The following is a 19233-nucleotide window of genomic DNA, read 5'->3' on the forward strand; positions in this document are numbered from 1 at the left end:
TGCCTCCACCGTGCTTCTCTTGATTGCCTTTTTGAGAGAATTTGCAAAGAAAATAATTCTCGCTTCTAGGGGGAAAAAGTCTCAAATCTCAGGAACACCAGTCTGAATTTTTTAAATCTTGAAAGACATGGAAAGATACTCAATGCACATACTGGTGCACACATAATCTATCTGAAACAGAATGCACAGTAAAAGATCAGGAAAGGAAGCAAACTTGCAATGCCTGCAGCTCAGTCTGGTCCCCCAAAACACAAACATTAATTACAATCCTAGTATCTCTGGAACATATATTATTATCATCATCCTCATTCACAAGATGGAGAGCGTGCATGGTTATGTGGAGCAAGTTAGTACCTGACCTTACAAATGAATCCAGCTCTTCCGACTCCTAGGCATTTGTTCTGATGAAAGCAACCTGACTGCCTGTTAAGGACTAGGGCTAGCATTAATGAATGTGATGCCTGTGTTTAGACATCAAAAGTGTTTTGTTGAAACTTTAAACGAGGCTATGGCCTGCTCAACACCTATGCTTTTATCAAGGTTCCTAACTTCAGGCATTTTTGACCTGATTTCCTGATGTACTCAGCACCAGCATCTTACCCTGGCCTTATCTGCAGCTGGAGGTGCTCAGCACCCTCTCAGAAATAGGCCACTGAGTTTGAAAATGCTGGCCTAAAGCTTTGACTGTTAATTGGATTCCAGGTAGGCTTCTTTTTAAGAAGAGCTGACAAAGTTATTCCCTGCTGGCTCCTGGCCTTTGGGGCCTTGAAAGCCAGCATCTATGTTCCACTCCACACCCTAAGAGCTTGGGGACCTAGAAATGCCAAAACTAATCTCCAATTTCACTTAAAAAAAAAATAAATGTTTTGAGGCCTTTTCTTTGTGAAGAAAACATCCTGCAGGTTTGAAAGTTTTGTGCCTGTTTTTGTGTAAAGTGCATAAATTATTCATGGTCTCCCCTGCTGTTGGGACCTACATGGCACAGAGACTCAACTACTGAGGGGGCCTTGGAAAAACAATCCTAGATGGAGGTAGCTGTGCCACTGCTGCTATGGCTGATGCTATTCCTACACCAACCTCTTTCCCAGCTGGCCCCAGAAGGCCTCTGCCACAAGGAGACAACCCCAGCCCAGGTTAATTAGCAGTTTTCTCTAGCTGACCCCCAAATGAGAGAACACAGTACTTGAATCCCAGTTCTGCCACTGTCTCCACTAAAGGTCTCAGTCAAGCCTTTAGTTCTTGAAATAGCCTAGAGCTTGCTTAGTTCTGCTCCAGCTCAGGTCAAGGGTATTTTAAAGGCTGTTTTAAAATGTTGAGTTTTTGGGAGCATTTTTCAATGCTGAGATCTTTGGAAAGTTTAACCCTTAAAGAAGTGAGGAAAAAACTAGAAAATTAGTTTCAACAGTGGAATTTGAACAAGGCAATGGTAAAACTGGAAATCCAGAGAAGGACTCACATTAAGCTACATAAAACTTCCACAGACTCTTCTATACTGCCTCTGTCCTGCTTTGTTTCAGGGGCTTGTACTGGGAGCTAAGAATGTTCTCCTGCTGTTTGAAGCGACATGAGTAACATCTGCTGTGAGTGCTTCATTCTTTCTTTCATCCTTTCCCTGGGGAAGGAGCTGTGTATTTTGTTTTGGTAGAGCTCTGTTGCTGTGGGTTGGGATTTTGGGGAAGGTTTCAAAATCTACATACAGGTATACGTTTGTATGAGAGAAGGGAGCCTTTGGCACATATAGGTGCATCCTGCTCTTAAAAGCGTAAGTTGAGGACATCTGTTGTAATACTTAATTGCTGTGGAAGTTTGTTCCATGGTCTCACAGGCAAGTCTGTAAAGAAGTTCTAGCTTCTGAGCAAAAATCTTCAGCTCTTTGACAGAAACACTCACAAAGCAGAGCTTTGCCAACTACCACATTGTCTCCAAGTGGGAAGAATTTCTCAGGTCATCTCTGAGATGTTCTTGACCCAGTCCACCAAGAAAATTAAGGACTGAGTCTTAGAGCACAATTGGACAAACATGTGGGAAGGCAGTATAGAAAGCAAGAGAGCTGATTGAATATGCTCCTGGTCTCCTTTGCTACTGAGGGCCAGTGCTGCAGCTCTCTGTATTAGCTGGAACGTCCTACAGGCTGATGGCTTCATGCCCAGGTATTCTGTGCTGATGGAGTCCAGATGGGAAGCAGCAAGGGCGTGAATCACTGAGGCCAGGTCCCATTTGAACAGGATGAGAAGCAACTGCTGATCCAATTATTTCTTGCCCTAGTTTTCATGTTTCTAAAGTGGGGACACTTAACTACCCCAGGGGCAACTAATTATTAGTCACAAGAAGTTAAGGAAATGTCCTAATTCACCAAAAAGAGATATCATTTTTGTATTGGGCAAAATGGTGCTGAGATCATATAATCTTGGCTAGCATCATATTGAAAACTATCATCACAGATAGAAAACTGAAAAATTTACAATTATTCATCAGTTCTGTTGGATATCAATACCTCTCTGATCCAGCAACATCTGCATAAAAGTAAAGCTAATTCATTCATTCATTCATTCACTCTGGGTAACACCCCACAAGGGTACCTCATTCCTCCCCACAAATACCACAATATGTTGTGTCCCTGGAAGTGTTCAAGGCCAGGTTGGACGGGGCTTTGAGCAACCTGGTCTTATGGAAGCAGTCCCTGCCCATGGCAGGGGGTTGGAACTAGATGATCTTTAATGTCCCTTCCAACCCAAATCATTCTGATTCTGTGGCAGTAATACTAGCACTGGAAACAAGAAAGAAATGGTTACTCCTCCTCAGAGACAGGAGAAGCACAAACACCAGAGCTAACATCTAAGCCTATGTCCAATAAGGCAAAAAGGTGCAGGCACTGGAAACATCATGTGGGCAGGAAAAAGAATTCTTAATAGGTACAAATTCCTTTATCATAATTTAATGAAAATTCACTAATAAACTAGTGATAAGTTTCTTTACTTCCTTATCAGTTAAAAATTCAGTATTATGGATAATGGATGGAGAACACTGTTTTAGTTATATCCACTCTCTATAGAGAACTGAATGGTCCAGGTGTTCAATTAGAAGATTTTTCATCTTTTGGGGGAAAACTGGGCACCCTATAAATGCATCTACCTTTCAGCTTCCTTATCTGGTACTTAGAGATTGTACAAGCCTATTTCAGAAAAGCCCTTATTATGTTAAGTATGTCTTATTAAAAGCTTTCTATTCTAAAAAACAAACATTTTTAGGGACACACTTTTTAAACTCCATTTCAGAAGTATAAATACACCATATAGGCTTTTTAAACATGTTAGTACAAAAATTCACAACTTGGAACATTCTTAAAGCATGAACTTCTAACTGTTACAGAAGGTTTCCATTTGCTTCTTCCATATGCAGGTAGTATCTAAAAATGTTTAAAGCTGGTTCTGTAGCTACTGAGCACAAAGGTGTTTAAAGACAGTATATGGAACACAAAGAAAGTGTCAAAAGAATCTTAAAGAGCAAATTCCTGTAAAATTTCTTTACTTCAACTTGAAGGTTGAGCAATACATTGAAGGTTTGATTTTCAGGACTGGTTGTTTGTTCTCTGTTCTCACCAGAATGTGGTCCTGTGGGATTGTGTTGCATTCCTAGTAAGCATCTGGAGTGAAATAATGGAAACTTCTAAAGAGAGTCCTGCTTGATTTTTGCATTGAGAAGGTGAGATGAACTTGAGGGTATTCTTATGTTCCTACAGGCTACTCTTTCTGAACAGGAGCCAGAAGATGCTAAGTGAAGAATTGCACTGGGCCAAACACCAAATTAAGCACCATTATAATGCATATATTTTCTGTATGCTTGAATTCATTCCCATTAATTGTCAGCTGTACCACACATGTGGAAAGGACTTCTATGCTATTGCATTCTGTCCTGCTCTACTTTGTTCATGTTTCCACCCTGCCTTCCCTACAGCCATGGAGTGCTGACCCTGTCTTCTAATCTGACATGATCAGCATGTCCTGTGCATGGGAGAAACAAATAAAATGCACATTTAATTTAAAAAGTAAGGAACTGCTCTTCGTAGAATAACATACTGATATGCTGCAAGCCCCAACACAAACCATGACAATGAAAGGATAGAGAAGCATAACCTGGAGGATAGTTGCCAAAGATTCCAGTGGTTTAGGTGGTAGATAGCCTGAGCAAAACAATGCCTCCTAGAACAGGTTTTAAATGACAGTGGGCTGGAGATCAATGTATCTGCAAAAGCAGACACCAAATCTCAGTACCTACTGCTCTGCCTGAGTGCTTTGCTGCCCTTTCACCAGCCTGGGTAGGTAACTGGAAGTAAGAGCAGAAAGACAGTGATCTCAACAGCATCATGGCACTGCAGGCTTTTTTTAAGCATAATGCATTCTCCACTGAGGTAGCACTATCCAAGTTAATTAAAATAAGAATAAGCATAATGAATTAAGTGTATATAAGTAAATTAATATTTTTTTTGCAAGTGTAGATAAGCCAGAGGGAGGCTGTCACTAAGGATGTGGAGATGGGGGTCTAGTAAGAGCCTTCTGCAGCATGGAATTACCAACACACTGTCATCTAGCCCATGCAGAGCAGAGTTTCCCTCTGTAGTGACACTCTTTTGTGCCCTTCACCAGAAAACCAGGTGCTTCAGTTATGTTGAAGTGTCAGTGAATGAGGCTTAGATAGAAAGAGCAAAATATTTTTCATACTCTTGGGAAGGAATAAATTTTGAGTGGAAAAATGTATCGTTGGTTTATTACAACAAAAAAATGAAGGCAGCTGCTTGAGACCCCATGAATTTTGAAATGAAAGTGTATTTTAGGTGGGATAGACTTGTTAGGAGGTGATTGTACACACTCTGTGTGCTTTCAGTCTTCATAATTCAGTCATCTATTCTGCTTTCTAAAACCCTACTTAAAATCCTAATTTAAAGCCCTAATTCTACCATTAAAAGTAATTTTTACCTTGTGTTCCTGTTTCTTTCTTTTAATAACTGTCCTTTGCATGCCTGCACCTTCTTCCTTTCTTCCTTGTTTTCTTTCTCTCTCTCTCTCTCTCTTTCTCTCTCTCTTTCTCTCTCTCTTTCTCTTTTGTTTACCATTAATAAACATTATCTTACATTTACATCATTACAGATCTGACAACAGGCCATGAAAAGACATAAATTTGACCCTAGTTTTATTCCCCACCAAATCAAAAGAGAAATTCTGTCTACTTCCCCTCTCTGCCATCACTACACTCCTACTTCAGTGCATAGCTTTTCACATTTAAAGACAAAATAATACATTTATTTTCCATTTCACTGGTCTACTGAACATTTTATGGCTATCAAGAAGAAAAATAGGATGCCCATTTCTCTCTCCTAGAGAATACCTTGAGCTGCAACAACCTACAGTGCGAGAATCCTGAAATTCAGCTCTGTACCAGGTGGCTTTCTGCCAGCACCTTTTTGAAGCAGCATGGGTTGAATCACCTGCAATTTCTCTTGACCTTCTCTAATTCCCATCCTGATGATAAGCAAGTATCAGAGGAGGTCATGGCAAGTACAGCTTTGAAGTCAGGTATCAAATACACAATGCTATCATAACCCCCAGGTAACAAGTGTGGTACCTGCAGCTCTGTTTGGAAGAAGAACTTCTGTGGACACTGTGTGCAGTCATAGATCTTGTCCTCTTGTCCATGGGCTGAGAAAATATGTTGCTGCAACTTGTTTGCTTGGACAAACACTGAAATATTAGACAAAGAACAAGCTTTTCATTATTTAGAATCAGAAGTGAAGAGTTTTTTATAAACAGTTTCCCAGTAACATTGAGTAATTCCAGGATGTAAAATTAGACAAGTGCATTCGGATTTCACCTTACACTGTTGCTATAATGCATACCAATGAATGTCATTTATCTACAAAGTGTGATAAATAAATAAATAAATAAATGAATTGAAACAAATCCCTAGTGTAAGGGAAAAAAACGCAACAACTGACCAAGAAAAAAAAAAAAAAAAGACCCTGTCAGGACATCCAATGAAGATTTCATGTATAAAGTATCTGAAAATGCCATTTCCTGTTCAGAATTATTTCTTCATGCTTACTGCACTTTGATTGAACAGACACACAAAACTTATTTCCTAGCAACCAACAGGTTTGAAAAGCACAGATGCCAAAGTCCTGTTTACTCTGTGTGCCTAAAGTTAAAGCTAACAAACAGCTCTGTATTTAAATGTGTTAATGTTAAAAATTATATCCCACAGCTATATTGGGGCAATGTCTATAAATGCGAAACAGAACTGCAGGTAAATTCTCTTTGGATACTTTAAGATCAACTCTGCCTACACACTGAATGCAAGGGTTTCAATAATATAAACATGTTCAATTTTAATGACTACAAAACAAGGCCCTAAGACTGTGTAACAGTTTACCTAGGAGACATACTATTAATAATTAAATTGTATATGCCAGAGGCAGTGTTTGGGTTGGCAGCACTGACTTCTGATGGATGCCTGGTGCACTGTGACCTAAAAAAGTTTGCATCTACAATATTAATCTGTATAGGCAGGGAAAGGATTTATTAAAGATGCTGGCATTTGACTTTGACTCCACTCCTAATCATTAAAATTATTGTAATTGCAAGGCAACAAAAAACATCAGAATATTGTTCTTCTGAGTCATACATTTTAATCACATTTCTCATTACCCTGGAAAAAAAAAAAAAGGATCAGATTCCATTTTCCATATAAAACTTATATTGGTGATTTTTACTTCTTTTTAATATTCTAGCAAGATGTGCTGAAGTAATTTAATGGCATATTGCTAATAAAGCAGCATTGTTTGTGATTAATGTTCACTGTCTATTTACCCCATCAGCAAAAAGTGTTTCACACAGACTGGAATCGACTTATCTCCGTACTCTTTAACACATTTTACAAGGCTACTGGCTCAGAAATGGAAGGATTAGTTTTATCAGGGATCTTGGTCACATGGAGAACCCTCAGTGGGTACTCTCTACATACGCAAGTTTTTAATGCTGTATTTACAACACCCCAAACTTGGAAACTGAAGGTCCATGATGTTACACCAAAAAAAGATTGCACCATAATATATAAATGAAAACAAGGAAAAAAATTAGTAGAATCAGTAGCAAAACTAGAACTTGAAGAAATGCCTAACTGAAATAATTGTTGAACACAGACACTTTACAAACAAACTGTTTTGGTGGTACTACAATGCTCAGACAAGCTGTGCAGTGAAGAGGAACAATGTATTTTTTAAATTTTATAACCCACAGAAATGTGTGAAACCTGAACACAGTGAGGTAATAATCATCACCAGCCACTGTATCTGAAAGATGAAAAATTCAAATTTAATTTTCCTGGGTAGCACTCACTTAGGTTTCACTGGGCATGGAGCTGCCAAACAAAGAGAAGCAAAATGAAGGTATTAAAGGGTCTATTTGCTTATCAATGAAAACCCTTCACTTCCATTAATGGAAAGCAGAAACCTTGAATGGCTTCCAGAATTAGCATGCCATTGATGTGTGAATACCCAAAGTGTGTTTTGTCATGTTTGTGATTATCTTTGATTTTCATCTTTTAAAGCAAAATTGGGAATGCAAGCTACATATTAACACTCATGTTTTAGGTTATCATTTTATGAAATGTTCTATTAGGAAGTCCTTAAAAAACTCACAACAACTCAGTAGGCATCCTTTTAATGTGTTTTCATTTCCAACAACAGCGTTTTTCTGTTCTTCATTATGGCCCAAACACTGCAGTGCTTAGCCCTACTGGGTCAAGTTATTTTCTCACTTGGGTTTTACTACTGAATAACACCACTGACTTGGGGAGGATTATTCCACACTTGGACTTCTGTCAGGGGAGAGCAGAGCTTGACTTGTGGCAAGACAGCATGGTTTGCTTTCTAAAGCATATTACAAGGGTGTTTCTTCTCACCACAAGCCAACAAACACAGGCATGTGGGCTTTCTTACCCCATCAGAGGAGAATGCTGCTGTACAGACTATGCCTGAGAACTGGGGCCAAATTCTGCTCTGAGTTTTATTGGTTTAGATGAAGCATCTGTAGCTTTAAAGCACAAAATTATGGACAGTTTTAACCTTGGCAAGTTTGAAACGTGGAAATAATGAACATGATACCGTGGAAGGTAACAGACTATCACTTCTGTAATTATAAAAAACTCAAACTTCCGATAGAAGAGCTTGAAATGCACTTCTTACAGATGGATGACTGACCTCCCAAGGAGCTCAGCTTTGTAAACGATTTCTAATCAATATTACTAATGAACAAAATGTAATGTTCCCTCTTAAAACTGACCTAAAGTGAGCACATGACACATTTTTTCAGGGAGTTCTGCAAAGTCAAGCTAAGGACATGACTGGGACAAGCAGTGATGGGCTCCTACCTGTAAAGCACACCGGACATTTGAAGGTGCCCCCCATGCCTTCAAAGCTGTGCTCTATCAGGTGGCACTGAAGTTTGGCAGGAGAGTCGAATGTCTGATTGCAGAGCTTGCATTCATGGTTCAGTCCTTCATCTGCAGGAGAAATCAAAGGAAAATTGAAATTCACCACAAACCTTACAAAGAGAAAGTCCAACACAATCTGTGAACGGCAGCAGCTTTTTGTTTTCCTAAGCTCAGGAAACTGGATTCCCCTCAGCACCTACGATTGCTGAAGTTTTCTCTTACCCAGAATGTTTCAGAATATCCAAAGCCTGACTGGGCATTAAGAGCACAGATTTTCCACTTACAATTAGCACTAAGCAGGAATGCAGAGCATTAGCCTTCAGTAGGAAACGATGACTATGACCTGAAACATCGTTTCTTACCAGAGCCACCCAGTCACGACCAAGCACATTTGCAAAACAGCGCGTGAGGAGTTTAATGCTGATCACACATCATCCTGTCTACCACGGGTAAGAACTGTGAATGCCGTTTTTGGCACTCTGGCTGAGGTGGAGTTTCTTGTAACCAGTGTGAGAAGGGTGGGTAGTTTATACCCTCACATCACTCCTACTCCACGTTCCCAGTCCTGTGGGTATACATGAAATCTTTTGCAAGCTGCAGGATTTCAAACCTCCTTTTCTGACAATCCTGGATTTTTTCCCCTCTTTATTTGCATTTCTCCTCTGAACAGCCCAGAAAAGTCCCCATGTGCCTTCTGACGCAGCTTTCCCGTCCTGTAGCTTTAAAACCCTTCCCGCTCCCCTCTGCTTGTTCCTCTGCTTCCTCCCATTGTCCTCCAAGGCCGGCTGGTGCCTGGCACCAGGTTCCCTTCCTGAGGGTGCTGCAGGATTCATCCACTCCGCCATGAGGGCAGTCAGCGGCTGTCCTACTTAGAAACAGTTGCTAGGTAAGAAGTGGCTTCCAGCCCTGCTGCAGAGGCCTCAATTCCCACAGCGCCGCTTAGAAAAGGTCCTTCTGTATGTCACCGGTGTGCTACAGGAGTAGCATTGATCTCGCAGGTAAATACTGTATCTGCTTATTAAAAAACAAGTGGGAATGGAGTGCTTGGTGACTGGCACAGCTCCCTGCCATTTCCCAGTTGGGAAGGAGCGATTTAGGAGAGCGCCCTGCCCATGCTGAACACCCAAATCCAGGCTGCCAACCTCCCGCTGGACACAGCGCTGCCTGCAGGGACGGTCAGTGACTCCGGTGATGGGCACTCGTGAAGGGTGGTGAGAGCACAGACAATGGGTTGCATCCCACAGCTGAGTGGGGGCACATTCCTGCCCCAAATGACCCTTAGTGACTTATAAGAATTGAAAAACATGTCATTGGTAATTCCCAGCTTTCACTTCTCGTTAGTCCAAAAGCTAAATTTAGCCTTTGTGTAAGTCATGGCATCTTTAGCCAAAGTGGGGAATTAAACAGTGTGAGCTAAGCCAGGTGGTGGTGACCATTCTGCAGATAGGGCTACTGAAAATTACCATTGTGTGGTTTCTATGAGGTGTCAGAGCTCTTCACAATGGAAAGGGATAGATGAAACCCAACAAAGACAAAGATTTACACAAAAATGGCATCACTCCCATGCAGACACAGCAAACTGCAAATTTCCTTTCCTTTTCTACCCAATCCTTCATGAAAGTTTCTGACTGCCTCTGTTGCAAATAGGTAAAGCCTTATAAAATAAGGGCCTTGTTACCCTTGTAAAATCATGGCTCAGACATGCTATTTATGGGAGAGTGACTCAGCTGGAATAGGGGTAGAGAGGCATGAGAGACCTGAGAGATGTGACTGCCCCATATCCACATTGTGGTGTGTGGTGGTTGGTTGACTTGGGCTTGTTGTGCCTTAAAACCATGTAAACTGATAACCAGCTAATTGCTTAAAAAGGCCTGGGTTTTGCAATAAAGTGGCTCTCCTTTGCACCTGCCTGGGGACTCTGTGTCGCTCTGCATCATCACATACCTCTACACGCTGCAGAGCTTTTAGAGGGTGTGAAATAGAAGGCCTGCTCTGAGTGTCAGCTGAAAAATGTTGGTGGTCCTGGCAATCCTCTACCCACAGACTGTTGCTGCTGAAGTGCCTGTCTCTGTTACCTACATAAGGCAGAAGAACTTGACTCCCAGCCTGCCTGACCAGGCACCGATTTATAGCTGGATCCACTGAGGACAGTTGTCAACACTTAGATCAAGGAGGCTTAGGTCAATCTCAGCTGTTTTGACACCATGGCCTCTCTGGAGAGACTTGAATATGGTGGCAACAGAGCACAGGCTGCTGAGGTACATGTCCCACCCAGCCATTATACACTGTCAGTCAGGCACAATGTCTGATAAAATCCTTTGCAAAAGACTCCCAGGGGAAGCTTAAGGGTGGGTGACACTTTCTCATCTTGTAGGTGACACCTTTTGTAACTCTTCATAAAAAAATTAAAAACTATTTATCAAATATATGCTAACTACTTCATTAGCAGTGAAAATTTTAGTGGATTATCAAGAGTCGCCTGGGATTTGGCATTTTGCACCATCACTAACAAACCCTTCCAGTGTGTTCTGCCTTTGCTACTGCTGAGAGAGGACAAGCACCACCATGAGGAGCATAAGGAAAAGGACCTGGCATACTTCAGTCTGTAGATCTAAGAGACACAGACACATCCTCCAAGGCAGGTTGTAAGCTGTGTTCTTCCAACAGGCAGCAACCCACAGCTGCGGGCAAAGCTGCAGAACAGCATCCTGAAAAGAGGAGGAAGGCTCAACAAATCTTGCATAAATGCCTCTTCTTTCCTGAACTTGCTAATTAGTTATGAGGGCTGTACAGACTGACACACGATATTTCTCCTATATAAAAATCTTTGCCATGGTCATTACTGAACAGATAGTTCTGGAGGGGGTGAAAGTTCCCCACAATGGGCAGTTACAAGATAGGAAGCCTGTAAGGTGAAGTTTGTCTATCAACCTGCTTGTGCTGACACACAGTCAAAGCAATTAGGTAAAAGGGAGTTCCATCTCAGGATCTTCCACAAGACAAGGTGAAGATAATCAATGAGAATTCTCAAATCACAGAGTTACTGTTGGCAAAGTGTAAATGGACCATGCTAATCATTCTTGAGCACAGGAACACAGAATGGGAGTTCTTCAAATATTCCAAGGAAGAAAGATTTCCGAGAAAGAAATATTTTTATATGATGCTACAGAAAACAGAGAAGGCTTTTTTTTTTGTCTTTCCATTACCTTAGTTGATGAAGAAAAAAGTAGGAAGAAAGGCATGCACTCCTGATGCCGAAGCAAAACTAATTTTAATTACACAGAAATTGTACTTGTTCATGAAGAACTGAACCCCATTAAGTGTGACCCTTATTGTATTTCCCATATTACTCAGATCTGAGGTGATCTCCTGGTCACAAACATCAAAATCACTTTGATTATTCTATGTTGCAAATATGATTTTCCTGAAGGCTTATAAACAGGGTTTGAAAAATCCCCTCACCCACTCGCCTGGGGCAGATAAAAAACTTCCCCAGGCAAGAGACACCAATTTGTGCAGAATCTAAGCTTTCTCTTAAAAATAAAATGTTTTTAGTCTCCAAGTTCTAAAGACCATATTTAAAATAAGACTACATTTGTATAACTAACAGAATAATATTTTTCCTAAGTCCCACTGTTTTCACCCATTTTGTGCACATCACCAGCTTTGTTACATCCTTGGAACAAAGGGCAAGATTCCAGACCTTTAATTCAAGAATGTGAGACCAGCCATGATTTAAATTACAGGAAGACAGCTAAGGGTACAGAATTGGCAGAAGAGTCAGGAGTTCTGGCTTCCATTCCAAACTCCAATGCTGACATACTCCTATCACCTTGGGCATGACAGTGTGGACTGTGTTTCTCAGACTACCCATCTTTAAAGAGGAGGTGCTAATTTTTAATTTCTACTTTAACAGGCTGACCTAATTACTATCCCTTAAGACTTTTAATGCAACCAAGACAGTGATGCTGGAGAAGAGTCCAAGACTATCTACCATACTCAGAAGACCCAGAATTGCTGCCATCTCCCTTTGAAAAGGTTTAAGATTATATTTCTTGACACACAACTTGCCTGGATCACACAGCACTGTGGAAGGATGAGAGAACAAGGCTTTGTCCCTGTTCTCTGTTCTCCATAGACAGTTTAAAGGCATGGCCAGCCTTTTATCTCCCACTGGCATGAAAGAGCCAGGATGTGGCAAATCTTGCAAAGGTGCCAGATGTGGAAAGGGGATGCAAAAGGCTCTGTGTACACAGTGGCCCCTGTCCTAGCTCTCCATATTTTGCAAACAATTTGATAGGGTGCTATGGAAGTGCAAAATATAATATCATTAATAAATAAAGGGCCAGTGAAATGTCACATTTTCAGTTTCCATTTGGGATAAATCTGAAATGGAATGGAGTGTCAGATACAGTCCAAAGGGCTCTCCTTCCCTGCAGAACAGAGCTGCTGCTCTTTGCTCTTACTCAGGCAGGAAAAAAAAGTAAAAAAAAAAAAAAATTAAAAAAAAGTGCTGAGCAGCTTTAAAAATTCAATCAAAATAATCTGCTCTTTGGAAAGGTGGCGGCTGACAGTAATTGGAAAATACTGTCTGACTCATTTATTAAAGTGAGATTCAGAGTCAATTGATTTAATAACCATTAGAATATTCTATTAAAGATATAATAGGTTGGCACAGCCCTATTTTTTATTAAGAGTTATAGGTAAGAAATAAGCAATGCTATGGAATTTTAGACAACTGCTGTATGGATTAGACTAAAAATATGGCTTGCAAAATAGGTGTAAAAGCAGCAAGTATCAGGAGGAGGAATAGCAAAGTACATTACAGTGCAAATGAGTTAGCTGAAGGATGAAAAAGAAATGAACCTTTAATATAAAGCCTGCACTTTTACAAATCTAACAGAAAACTATGCACTGCATTCCCTGGTGTGGTACATCGTAAAACAAGTCAGCACGTCCTTCACATTATGAGCCCAACAACGCCATGAGGAAGGCAAGAACAAAGTACGCACTGTGCAGCAGAGAACTGGTGCTTACTGTTGTCCCTACGTGGTTGGGATATGAGCTTGGACATGGTTAAGACCTCGCAAGATGGATGGGAATGGTTTACCCACTGCTCGTAGACAAATGAGTTTGATGCATGCAGAATTTCTGCATAAGTAAATTGCTTTCCATTTGTAATCTTTATTCAGAGAGTGGGAAAATGTAAACATGAATCAATTCCAAATAAATGCATTTAATATTCATATAAATGTTTAATATTTACACAAATATTAAATGTTTCAATGCAGGCAGGTAGATTTTAATTGAGGTGCAGCCCATTACCTCAGCAACTAACTTGACAATCAGCTATAAAAGCAAATATAATCAGCCTTCGTGCTGAGCATATACTCATATTTGGGGATCCTCTTTGTGTTGCCTACCCATGTACTGCAGAGTTACTGAGCAACTTGTACAGAGGCTGGATGCTCCCACTTGCACCTTCCCTGGAGCCAGTGCTGTGGATGACCTGGCCCAATTTGTGTTACCAACTCAAGGCACAACTTGTTCATTTCATGGAATGCCCTGACATTTCAATATACACTTTAAACAAGTGGAACCCTTTAAGCAGCCTCTAGACTGTGCGTCCCATGTTTATGCTTCTTGCTCTTCAATAAAAACAAAACTAGAGCAGCTACAAGCAAATGTTCACTGCCTGACTTACATGCAGCTGTTAAGTCGGTAACCACTGGGGGCCCTTTTATATTGTCTGATCAACACTACAGCCATCACCCAGCACCAGTTTGTAACAGTTTATAAGTAACTTTCTGCTATTCGCCCTCGAGATTGTCCAGAAGGGTCCTTGTGCCTTCTACTCTGAATAAATCTATAGGCAAAGGTCCTAGGATGATAATGTCCTCCTGGTAAATCAGCACAAGGCTGGGCCCATGCTCAAAAGCAACTGCTAAGGAGTCACGTAAACTCTGCCCTCCACACACAACACAGGAATGAAGTGGCCTGCAGGCCCTGTATTTATTTTTTTTAGGTCTAAAACATGCGCAGCTCCCATATTCAATGTGTTTTCTTTGTAATTTTTTTACCAAGCAAACCATGCCCCTAAACCAATTTCTCCTTCTTCACATTGCTTTCACTCTTCCCTGAGCTAATTCTGCAGCACACATTTATAAGCCAGAGATCTGAGGAGTAAGGAAGCAATGCCATGGATGACAGCTAACCCCTCGGCTACAACATCTCACACAGAAAACAGGGGAAGGACAAAAAACACCACACAACACTGTAATTTCCAGAGTGTACAAGCATCCATTCTTCCTAGCTTATAGCGCTGAGCTACCTGCATCTTTTAAGTTCTACTCGTTACACACCTATTCAACCATCAGCCACCCTGTGCCACTTCAGGCAACCTCATTCCTGCTCAAAATTTGGTCTTAGGGTCTACTGTGGCAAATATGATCATGACATGTGCCTTCACATGCTAAAGAGCAAATAACAGCTCTTCCAAGACTGGAAGCTGAAATGGAATAGTACCTGTTCCAGCACCCTCTCTCCAACACCCTGTTCATAATTTTCAATTCCTCAAACATTATCTCATATTCTCAAATGAGAAACATGATCCACCAGTGTCAATTTTGGTGGCTGACATGAAAAGCATGGGAGAGGAGACAAGTAAAGGCAAAGGAGACAGTAAAGGAGACAGTAAAGGCAAAGCATACAGCTGGAATTTGCAGCAAGAAGAATAATGCAGCTGGAATTTACAGCCATGAGAACAACCTGTCATAGAAAAACAGTTTTTGTTCAAGTCCTAACTAATGATTCAGTCCTGGTGGGACAGGATGGAGGATTGGATGGAAAGAAGTACACCTGTGTGTTTTTCCTGGACTGTCCAGAGCAAGTCACCACGTATTAGGAAGCAGGAGGGCAGGGGAAGGATATACTCTCCTTCCTCACTCAGTCTCTAGGCACAGTTGTCCTGCACACCTTCCCTCTTGTGCCACATACTACTGCTCATGTAGATGCCTGCATGCTGGTCTGTGTTTATCCTTAACCATAACTTTTTGAAGAAACTCAAAACATCAGGCTGCACCTCAAGCAATGTCTTTCCCCTTGCTTTTTTTTGCAGTTCAGAATGATCTTTAGCAAGACTTTGCCCATGCCAAGGAAAGGTGGTAGACAAGATCCTAGCAACAATCCTAAACTCTTGAGTCACCGACAACTGTAGCCTCTCAAGGGGAAGGTAGGGACCAGGCTATGACACTGCCTTGAAGGATACTGGCCTTCAGCAGCAGGAAGAAGATGGGACCTGCACTGTGCTGCTCAGGCCAGGCCATGCAGACTCCCAGCAGCACTGGCTGGGAAGCTTTATTCAACAAGCAGGAAATAAATCCTACAGCCTTCTGCAGTGTACTACTAAAGCTACAGTAAAGGGTGCTGATTGATGGAGTGACAAAGAGCTGGGATCCACCTCCTCAATTAAAGCAAAAGTTCATCTCTCCAGGGACAGATTTTGAAATTAGATCTGCTTAAGGGAAAGCCAGTCTACTGCATCTTTCATTCCACTGTATTTTTGTCTGAAGCAAGGGATGCATTTCACTTCACCAACTGTTCACTTTTTTGCTTGGTTGCACTCACTTTGGCTGCTTGTAAGTGAACTCTTCTTACCACATGTGCCTTGTATGTTCTATTAAAACCACAAATTGTCTGGCTTCAGTGAGGCTGTATGAAAATAAAATAAGGGAAACGGGCAGTGTCTATTTCTTAATCAGTGTCATGTATTCAGCTCAAGTAAGAATAATTTAAATACAGCAAGGTCCCTCTCCATCAAACAGCATTTTCTGGGCAACTGGCTACCAGAAGAGAGTTCAGGAATTCTGCAACAGAGTTAGTCCCAACTGATGGGACATGCATAATTTGCTACTCTGTATCTGTAACTGCACCAGAAAAAGGTATTAAAATTCGTTCAGAATAAAAGTCTGTATTGCATCACATAGCTACACACATTACAAGGTTACACTCCATCATTGCAAAAAAATCCCATGTGATGGAGCTTATTTTGGAAACAATTTTACCATGGGATATAAAAAGAAATTTAAACCAGTAGCAATAAGCTGAGTGGTATGAGACATTTGTAGACAGATGATCCAGCTCAACATTTACCTTTTCAAATACTACTTAGAGAGCACTGATTAAAAACTTGGTGACTGATCCTTCAAATGCTGGCAAAGCTAGTTCAGTAGAGCAGGCCTCCCATCCTTCTAGACTCCTGCCTAGGCTTTCTGTGGGACTAAACTCTGCTTAGTGCAAGGTTAAGCCCTCCATCCTCTCACCACACAGTGAAATACAGATTACCATCTGAATTTTACAGATAAAGAAACTGTACCCCAAAGCTGCATCCCAAACAGAGAATGAAGACTCTCTTACTAAATTACAGTGGTGTAAGAATCAGACCCTGCTTCATTTGTTAGCCATTATGAATGCAGTATTGGAATTAAGGTTGGAATTGAGTTTTTCTCTGTTCTCTTCTGTGAGCTAAGAGCCTATTTCCAGAAAGACTTTTGTACCAAATCTTCTTTACTGAAGTCAAATTGCAATTTGAATGGCTCAGAGGTTGCCTGAGCTAAGTAGATATTAATGATTTAATCAAACTGTAGGGAGAAAAATAATAAAAGTGTCACATTTGTATTCAGAAGAACTAAGCACAGTAAAAATATAAGTAAAAACTTCTTGCTATTTTATTTATTTTTTTTTATTATTATTTCAAATTCAGTAATTTTATTCACTGTGTAGGCTACAGTTTTGTCTTCTTGTTCTTGCTTTCTGGTTGGAGAACCAGCTTTCTCTGTTATTTGTTGTTACATGCCTACTAGTAATGCCCACTCATCTGGTCAAAGTACAGGTATATCTACTTTTAAGTTTTGCACAAAGAAAACACAAATTTTTAAGGTAGAGGAGGATATTTCACATTGCATAAACTAAATACAAACTGTTCTAAATTTAGTGGTACTGGGAAAACATCTCACATGGAGACAATCAAAGTGTCAATATTAATTATACACTACAGTGGACCAGCAGTAGAAATTATGTTTCGTACACAAGTCTCATCAGGTATTTCTTTTGTTCTGAGTATACAAAAAGGGTCAGAGTTGCCTTCTTTCTTTTGGTATGAAGCTATTAGATGTCTGGAAGATAAAGTCTCTAAATGCTGAAAAGCTGTTTATCTACAGAGAATTGCCTGCTTATTCTTAAAAGATAGGGAAGAAAAAAGAAAAATGGAAAAAAAGTAGGATAGGATAGGGCTTTCCTGTTATATTGGATATTTGACTCAAGAGCATGAATAAATAACAGTCTTTTTCATATTTCCTAATACATCAGATGGCATTGATATTTTGTTTTCCAAATCTTAATACTATTATATCAGTCAAATATTATTTGGCATCTTTTTACATAGGTGAGAGACACTTGGGAATGAGCAGCAATTGCTGTGATTTTGATCCAGCTCTTCAACTCATTTAGTTGTGTATAAACTTTCTGCTTTATTTCTCCCTAACCTCCATTTCCTCATCCCCAGCCCTTAGAAAAAACAGGGAGGAGGAAGAGGTTCAGGTTGTGAAGGCCCTCAGGTCTATGCTGATAACTGGGCATTTAATTAGATTATTTTCACGTGAGCAAACTGCTTTGCCTGTTAGGGGAGATCTCCTTGTACAGCAATATATCAAAATGATAAAGCTCAATTTAATATAAAGAATTATTTATATTGCTCATCTGATTTAGTTTGCGGTTTTATTTAGGAAAACTTGAGAAAGCTCAATTTTAATTTGAGCTAAGCTTTCCCTATGTCTCTCTTTGATTCTGCTGTAAAGAAAGCAAGCAGCTTTGGGCCCACATATCAAAAAAGGACCAGACTTCATTCTAAACCTGGTCCACTCTCCTTCCCACTTTCTCTGCTGGTACTAAGACTTCACACTGAGCTGAACAGCTTTTGGAATTTTTATATTGAAAGTTCTTCATTTGTGGATAAGAGAATAATGAGGGCAAATTAGTTATTTTTTTCTCTATCTGTTACATGTTTGGGGGTTGGTTTTATTTTCCCGAACTCTAAATGCCACTGTTAACAGATTTATTCCAACCCTTGATCCAACCTAATTCCTCACTGAAGCAAAGACACCACTTCCCACCATGCATGTAACTGAGGAGTGGAGCCTAAGAATACAGCCCCTCCTCCAATGAACTTCGATATAACAGAATGGCAAAGTTCTGAACTTCAAACAGTAAGGGAAAAAGAGGAAAAACATCAGAGCAGAAGAAATAGAGTTGGCTAAAAAGAGATGTATCAGACAGATAAAGATTGATTGGGAAGGAGAACAGATGTTCTCCTTATGTTATAGTAGCAACAATAAACAAAAAAGGAGGTAGACTGAAAAGGAGAATGGAGCAGAAAAAGCGGTGAGCAGGACAAGGGCAAGAAACCTGTGTGAAAAGGCATAGCAAAGTCTCAATTTAACCCTCACTTAAAGTACACTGAAGAAATGCAAAGGAGCATACATTTCCAGGCAGAGCTTGGATAATTTAGTGCAGCTCCTATGACAATAATGATAGATGTATTTTTACATCCAAATGTCTCAAGCCAACAAAGTTACCACTATATCATTAATAACAATAAGCAATTAAAAAGAACAGCAGGTTACAAAGATCAAGCATCAAACTAGGGAAAAAAATACAGGACCATTATGAGAAAAATAAAAATATAGGTTGTCA

General features: G+C 40.3%; 1 protein-coding gene across 8 annotated transcripts in view; it reads right to left on the reverse strand.

Moving 5' to 3' along the window:
- The window catches only part of ZNF521 (zinc finger protein 521), a 229421-nt gene that overhangs the window by 20657 nt on the left and 189531 nt on the right, over positions 1 to 19233 (reverse strand). For all 8 annotated transcript variants that reach the window (XM_058831748.1, XM_058831746.1, XM_058831742.1 and 5 more), the window contains 2 exons: positions 8422 to 8553; positions 5620 to 5735 (listed from right to left, as the gene is read on the reverse strand). In XM_058831748.1, the coding sequence (XP_058687731.1) occupies positions 5620 to 5735; positions 8422 to 8553 (248 nt within the window). The remainder of the gene's footprint in view (positions 1 to 5619; positions 5736 to 8421; positions 8554 to 19233) is intronic.

The sequence above is a fragment of the Poecile atricapillus genome, chromosome 2, assembly GCF_030490865.1.
Source record: "Poecile atricapillus isolate bPoeAtr1 chromosome 2, bPoeAtr1.hap1, whole genome shotgun sequence".
Classification (NCBI taxonomy): domain Eukaryota; kingdom Metazoa; phylum Chordata; class Aves; order Passeriformes; family Paridae; genus Poecile; species Poecile atricapillus.